General features: G+C 33.3%; 1 protein-coding gene across 1 annotated transcript; it reads left to right on the top strand.

Moving 5' to 3' along the window:
• The first annotated feature begins 902 nt into the window (after window positions 1-902).
• LOC107862570 (tryptophan aminotransferase-related protein 2) lies at window positions 903-7,383 on the top strand. Its single transcript, XM_016708187.2, has 5 exons — window positions 903-1,816; window positions 4,558-4,861; window positions 5,993-6,273; window positions 6,635-6,939; window positions 7,053-7,383. The coding sequence occupies exons 1-5, from the start codon at window positions 1,548-1,550 to the stop codon at window positions 7,250-7,252; spliced, it is 1,359 nt and encodes a 452-aa protein (XP_016563673.1). The 5' UTR covers window positions 903-1,547; the 3' UTR covers window positions 7,253-7,383.
• Window positions 7,384-7,990: the final 607 nt, after the last annotated feature.

The following is a 7,990-nucleotide window of genomic DNA, read 5'->3' as shown; positions in this document are numbered from 1 at the left end:
TAAAATTATAGTGTTATTCTTATTACGTATTGAGAATGAAATTATAATTGTGGTATAACTTGTTTCGCTGCTTACAAAATAAGCACTAAGTATTTTATTTTATATTTTTTTTAATCTTATTCATATACGGTAAAAATGTTTAAAAATTATTTTAGCTTGAAAATATTGTAAGTAAGTCAATATAAACAGGTTCATATTCAACCAAACTTTTAAAATCAACTTATTTTAAAAGTGTAAAAGCAATTTATAATCCGTCAATAAATTTCTAAAAAAAAAAATTATTTAATAGTAATTCGTAGTTGACCAAAATTTTCAAGGACTAATTTGACCATGAAAATCAAAAGAATATTCATTTTATTTAATATTTTTGAAGTTAAAAATAAAGTTGAAATTATGTTTGTCCATATTATTTTGAAAATAAGTATTTTTGAAGTTAAAAGATATAAAAAAGTAAAAATAAATTTGAAAAGTTTGGATTATAAATTTTGGTTATTTTATAAAGATTTTTTTGAAAAGAATAAATTAAAAACTACAAAAGGTAAATTTAAAAATTCAAAATATTAAAAATATATTTCAGAATATTTATGACCAAATAAATATTTTTAAATAAAATAAAAAAATATTACGAAATATTATAAATACTATTTATGGCCAAATGCCTACTTAAAGTTTGAAAGTGCATTTTCTGTATTTTTAAAGAAAAATTACTTCTTTAACTTCTGCTACTTTGAAAAAATAATTTTTAAGAAGTTACTTTTAGCTTTTGCTCCTCTAAAAAAAGGTACGCTACTTATCTTATTTTTTGAAAATTAACTTTTACTTAAATAAAAGGTACACCAAAGAGCCAGGCAAATAAATAAAAAAGTTTAGGAAGTGGGAGAGCACCAGAGTCAACATACCAGAGGCTTACTTAAGAGTGTCTGCTTTTTAAACCCATAAATCTCTACAAACCCAAACTTCAAACACACACAATTATCATCAATACTAAATTCCATTTTCTTATACTAATAGTAAATTCTACTTAATAATATATACTCACTTATATTAAGATAAAGACAATATAAAGATAAAGAAGCAAAGAGGAAGTGTTACAATTTAACAGTACTACTTCCCAAGCTTTTTCATCAACTCAGCAGATTTCAATTTTCCTATACAAAATTTCTCCCACAAAACGCCAATGCTTCCATCTTTCCTTCTCCCCAACTGCAAATCATCAATGCAACACTACTAGTACTACTACTACTATTTTGTACAACAATTCAGGATTTTCATATTGTGCATGCACAAACAAACTAGTCAAACCAAATTTCTATCTTTTTTTTTTTTTTAATTTGTCTTGTTGTTATTATCTTAATCAAGTCTATCCAAATAGGTGAGAAAATTAGGAAGAGTTTATTTTTTTTTACCACCGCTTTCCAGCTGTTCAAATTCCATTGCCAAAAACGCTACCTTTAGGCTTTCAGTTCACTATAAATACTGCAACATATAGTAATTGGTTCACTCACTACTTGTCTGATTTCACTCTATTTCTTTTTGTTGTTGAAATAATGCCTTCTAGAGTTACTGGTGCTAGAGTTGTTGGTTCCAGGAAAGTGAAAAACCAGGCTGTGCTGCTTGTAGCAGGGCACTGGTTAATGCTTTCTGTAGCAATTAACATTGGATTCTTGTTGAAGATTATTCATGATGGAAACTTAGGGATGGATTGGTATGCCTTCAATGGAAATGGGGTTGCTGTTTCTTCTTTAGCTTCTTATACAGCTGAGCCTAAGCCAGGGAATGATGTGCAAATCCAGGAAAAGTACATAAATTTGGACCAGTAAGTTGCTGAAAAATCTTTTCTTTAACCATGTTTGTTGCATGTCCTTTTTTTTGGGTGTCTAATTAGCAAAAATGAACTAATCTGGTCAACATTTCTGCCATGCATGCTTGAAATAATTTTCAGATACTCTTCCAAAATCTTCTAATTTTTTAATTAAAGGAGTTTGCTTAGTTGATGTTGACAGCCACCAAGCTTAATCTTTTTTACTTTTGGTTTATACCAAATGTACAGTTATTTTTACTTTCCCTCTTTTTTTTTCTTTTTTTTTTGTCCGGTTCCGATCTGTTGAGCAGCTGATTATGTCTGAAAACTTCATTTCCTCCTCAAAGATTTTTTGCTTCCAGTAATTTTTTCCTCTTAAAAATCAATTTTTTCTTTCGGGTAAAACCTGGAAAAGATTAGGGGTCTTCTGCAAATGGAGGGGTCATGTTTTTTACTGACATGTGAGAAGGGGTTTGCAAGTTTTTTTCTGATTTTTGTTACTTTACCCTTTTTCCCGGTGGTGGTGGTAGTGGGGTTTAAAATGGTGGAGCTAGGCGGCAGAGAGTGGGGTGGTTGGTTCTACCTGTCACAGTTAATGGGGTCTAATAAATTGGCAAGATTCGAAAATCTATTGGGGCTTATGTCATATTTCACAAGGGCAGAAGAATAAAATGCTTCCCATGTTTACAACTAACTAATAAATGCTACTACATATTTGTTTTTCGTACACAAATATTTATCACTTAAATATAATTAGTGATGTATTTTCTTTAATTTTAGTAAATGTTTGATTAAATTGCTCAATTAGGTATATACACCGGTGCCGATGGGAAAAAAAAATTGGACAAGATTATTTGGAGCTGGAGGAGTTTTATGTTGATGTTATTCTTTTTTCCCTTTGCTTTTCTGGTTTGTTTGTTTATTTACTTCCTGTGTTGTTCAGTTTGTAAACTGAGTTAAAAAGCCACAAGAAGCAAAAGGTATTATAGCCATTCTGCTGCTAGGACTGTATAGCTTGCAGTGAGTTGTTTACGTTATGTCAGTTGCTCATTGTGACAAAGACAGATCTTTGCTGGGCTGTTTGATTTCAATTTTTAACAACAATAACATATCCACCGCTATCCCAAGAGTCGGGTTTGGGAGGGTGGTGTATATGGACAGACACCTTATTCCCACAGATATTGTTTCTAATAAATTCTCGGCTCGAGTAAAAACAATAGTACAAAGCAATTCGAAAAAAGAAAACTAGAGGCTGTGTGATTTCCAATGTGCTAATTGTTATGGTGGGGGGGGGGGGGTAGGTAGAGGAGAATGCTTCATTTCGTACACAACGATTCTCTTTTCCCAAAGCTAGGTTCTACTGCAATGCACGAACACCATAGATAGTGGCCCTTGTTATACTCTACTTGCTTGACCAGACATCATCATTTCTTGTGTTACGTACTTTTTGGAGGACCCTCAAAACTATTCAAAGAAAACATCCTTTTTATATACTTTAATGTTTCTTCTGTTTTGTTGATCTTCTTTATAAGGTGGTCTTTTTGGATTCCAAAGCCACCATGTTACTAGCTTAAAGTTACTTTTACTCTACTTGTAATTAGATGCAGGTTAGTGGGTCTTCTTAGTTTAGTGCACTTATACATCCATACAGATCCCTTTTTGTCCTTTGAGAAGATCTAAAGACTAATTTTTTGGGGTCCCTTGAGGTTGGGAAGTGCACTTTAAGACCCACCCCTTTATGCATTTTGGAAAAGTGAGTGCATTGCTTGGTCTTAAATGTTTTGGAGGCATGTTTTTGCTTTTGCCAACTTTTTTGGAGTCTTAGGTCACTACCTTTTAGTCCTTGGTGTAAAGAATGCATTTTGGTGGCACTTCTGCTGAGCCTGATCCTAGATAGACAGGAGAGTGGAGCCGATGTGGAGCCGAAAATCGGCTCCCATCAGCCCCATATGATGACCCCACATGTACAAACTGCATGGGAGAAACTCTTCTTTAGCCTTATTTTTACAACAACTAACTGTGCTAAAGTCCCAAACAAGTTGTGGTAGGTTATAAATTCTCCTTATTATGATTTGGCCTTATTTTTACAACAACTAACTATGCTAAGTCCCAAACAAGTTGTGGTAGGTTATAACTTCTCACTTAATATGGTTTTCCATTTGAACTCATATGGAGTACAAAATAGAATAAAAATATAAATAAAGTACTAGAAGTTCTCTATATTAAATGTTGGTATGCAAATTCTTTTATCCTATAGTTTATTCCCCTAATGGAGCAGTGCCCACAGCTCTGCATTCCATACCTACTTTTTATTCCATATTAATTCACATAGTAGCAAGGTGGACCACTTACTAGATTGTAACCCTCCGTAGTTACATGATACATCACGTTGCATTTGTTATGCAGTAATTCTTATTGCTTTAGCCTGCTGCCTGCTTAAATATTAAGATCTTAAGATTTACTTGTTCTAATAATTATTATTATCACCGCGATTATTGCTTTATAGCTAACTTTCCTAACGTTGCTGCATGGGTTTTCCATACTTCATTTATGAAACTTAAATTGTTTATTACTTGACCATTTCTTGTAAATACTGTCTGTGCTAGTTAATTAAATTAATTTCGCAGGAAAGATCTGATGCATTTAAGAAGCTTTTGCATTTAATTTAATGAGATTTGAGTATCCTTTGCCATGCTTCTATAGTCATCTAGTTCAGGCAGTATGACTTTATTAACGTCGTATTGCACTCAATGCAGTGGTGATCCAACCATGTATCAAAGCTACTGGAAACAGATGGGTGAAAGAACAACAATTGTCATATCTGGTTGGCAATCTGTCAGTTATTTTTCGGATACGAAGAACCTTTGCTGGTTTCTTGAACCAGGGTTTGCAAAAGCAGTAACTAGATTGCATAATCTAGTGGGAAATGCTGAGACTGCAAACCGACACATCGTGGTTGGGACAGGATCTACTCAACTGTTTCAGGCTGTACTTTATGCCCTCTGTCCATCTGATGCTTCAGATCCAATGAGTATTGTATCTGCTGCCCCATTTTATTCGGTAGGTGATGGATATAATAATATCTTTTGTCGATGGATTTTATGACATGCAATTCATTCCATTTCTGTTCTTGTTAGAGTTGGGCAAACAAAAATCTTTAGGCGTGTTCATGTGTTTTTGGACTTGGATAACTAGATTATCAGTGCCTGATATAGTTAGAATGTTAGACTTGAACCCAAATCATCTCAAACCTATGCATGCTAAGTAGTAGCGTTCTTCACTATAATTGTTCTTTTTCTTTCCATGGATTCAGTGAGGTGAATGTTTCTGCCCTATATATCTTCTGTTTGATATTGCTTCCTGTATAAGGAAATTCAAACTACAGTTTTCTTTAATGTTTACAGGACTTTGTACCTTAATGTGCCTGCCTACTTATTTGCTCCTTGGACCAATTAAATGATCCCTTTTCTAATATTCGATGTTCCTTGTATTCTACATTTCCCTATAAGTAGACACTCTGTGATCTCCAACCCATAGATCCTTCGTTGCTTTATTCCCTTGTCAGTCTAATTCCATTATTCACCCTCTCTATGGTTGAAAAAAAGAGTTAGGATTATGATATTACTGTTCAAGTAGCACGGGCATGTAGCTTCAGTTTCCTTGTTTCCAGTTTCTTATATTATGTCCTATTTATGGAAAACAAGTGAACCAGTACTCACAGACCTAGCAAGCAAAAATTTAAGTAAGCGACTTCAATGTGCGTTTCAAACAACTTACCTAAATGGACTATATTCATACTTTCCTTCCCATTTAAAGTATATCTTGTGTTAAGATGTTTATTTAGGATATCACCAACATTGGCTGCAAAAAGGTTACTACACACCATAAGCAAAATCATTTTCCTTTTAGCTTGTAAGCCTGCCATCTCAGTGGAACAATACTTTTTAACCATAATGAGCTTCTATACTCACTCGTGAGAAACGTGACAGATGCAGGAGTACTGGAACTTAGGATTGAAATTAGGGTTGTCAATATTAAATTTCTCATTTGGCTGCCATTGGTCTTGCTTTAATTTTATGACTTCCCAAGAAGGGAACTTGGCTACTTTAAGCAAATCTTAAACAACATGATAAATGGTTCCGTTGTAGAATAACTTTACATATTCATATATATATTTTTAACTTCTTGCAGTCATACCCATTGATCGCTGAATGCTTGAAATCTGGGCTCTACAAGTGGAAAGGTTATACCAATGACTTCGATAAAGATGAGCCCTATATAGAGCTTGTGACTTACCCGAATAATCCTGATGGATCAATCAGGGGTGCTGTGTTCAATGGGAGCGGAGGAATATTGATTCATGACGTAGCATATTATTGGCCTCAGTATACTCCAATTTCTTCTCGGGCAGACCATGACATAATGTTGTTCACCCTATCCAAAAGCACGGGACATGCTGGGACGCGCTTAGGGTATGTTACTTATCTAGGACTACTATGGTTCTCTATCTTTGGGAACTTTTTGAGTTAATTCCTTCCATCGAAACAACTTTTGATGAAACTTGAACTTTCTTATACTGTTCCTAGTAAGATTAATAACATACTTTTTTGAGAATGATAAAAAATGAAACTTGATAGCAGAAACTAAATCCAAAGACACATTTACTTAGTCTTAGTGACCCAGTGCTATTTCTTTGTTTCGACATGAACCATCACTGGTCCACAAAATAAATGACAATTCTTATAAGTTTCATGTTGCATGTGTTTGAATGAGCATGAATATCAACATATTATTTTGTTTTTTTATGGAAATATGTTGTGTAAACCTTTGCAGATGGGCACTTGTCAAAGATGAAGCAATTGCGAAAAAGATGGTAAAATTTATAGAGATAAGCAGCATTGGTGTCTCTAAAGATTCACAAAACAGAGCCGCCAAAACCCTGGATGTCATAAGCGATACATACGAGGATGCAGAAACCTCTAATGAAAGTAAACGCTTCTTTGATTTTGGCTATGAGGAAATGGCTAAGAGATGGAGACAGCTGAGAGAAGCAGTCAACAAAGGCAAAAGGTTTAGTTTGCCGAACTTGCCTGTTGGAAAATGCAACTTTAGCAATCGTACATTTGGAACACAGCCTGGTAATACAGTTTACAAATTGATCAGCTGCATTTGATTTTACCACTCTATGTTCACTTGCGCTGTAGTCTTAATATAATATCCTACAAATCACCTTTTTCTCTTGCCGTAACAGCTTTCGCGTGGGTGAAGTGTGAGCATGCATCAGTAAGTGACTGTGAAAGTTTTCTGAAGCAGCACAAGATTTTGACCAGAGGTGGGGAACATTTTGGTTCTAGTAAAAAGTATGTTAGGATCAGTTTGATCGGTTACGAGGAAGATTATAACGAGTTTATTCGAAGGTTGTCCTTGATAAATTCGGAGGAGTCTCCGTGAACAGCTAGACTATCTAGTTAGCTTTATAGTGCAGATGCCAAAATGTTAAGATAAGACTGCTATTCTCTATGATAAAAAGTCATGTAAATGAATATAATCTTATATGAAAATGCACTGAAGATTTGCCCCCATTGCTGCTTCTTTGTTTACACACACTTTGCACAAGTATTGCACAGTTCAAGTTATGTTTTTACTTCATTATACAGGTAGGTAAATATTGTGAACATTTTAATTGGAATAAAACATTTACCACAATGTATAATTAAGTTTTTGATAGTATGACTACTAGTACAAGTTACTATTTACTATAATTTTCCACAAAATTAATCCTTTTACTTTTGACTTTACATTTTTGTGCAAATTCACCAAATCTCAGACATAATAAAAAAAATATTTAATGTCTATTGAATGGTGCGTGTATATATATATATATATATAATGTATACATGTGTATATGTTTTATAAATTAGTATATAACAATAAATATAAATATTGTAGCACATGTTTTATTTAAAGTAGTACATATATTGAATGGTATATATATGTGTATGTATATATCTTCTATAGACGTATATATTTAATGTATACACGTGTATATGTTTTATAAATTAGTATATAACTATATATATAAATATTGTAGTCTATATATATTGTAGTGTATGTTTTATTTAAAGTAGTACATATATTGAATGGTATATATATGTACGTATATATCTTCTATAGACGTATATATTTAAC

Source organism: Capsicum annuum, chromosome 3 (genome assembly GCF_002878395.1).
Source record: "Capsicum annuum cultivar UCD-10X-F1 chromosome 3, UCD10Xv1.1, whole genome shotgun sequence".
NCBI classification, from domain to species: domain Eukaryota; kingdom Viridiplantae; phylum Streptophyta; class Magnoliopsida; order Solanales; family Solanaceae; genus Capsicum; species Capsicum annuum.
Note: the sequence above shows the minus strand (reverse complement) of the source record. Positions and strands in the feature narration are given on the sequence as shown.

Excerpts from the sequence above, each read along its gene's own strand:
- LOC107862570 (XM_016708187.2), top strand. The coding sequence starts at position 1,548 with ATGCCTTCTAGAGTTACTGGTGCTAGAGTTGTTGGTTCCAGGAAAGTG. Across the intron at positions 4,862-5,992 it reads CTGCTGCCCCATTTTATTCG|TCATACCCATTGATCGCTGA; the intron begins GTAGGTGATGGA and ends AACTTCTTGCAG. Across the intron at positions 6,940-7,052 it reads TACATTTGGAACACAGCCTG|CTTTCGCGTGGGTGAAGTGT; the intron begins GTAATACAGTTT and ends TTGCCGTAACAG.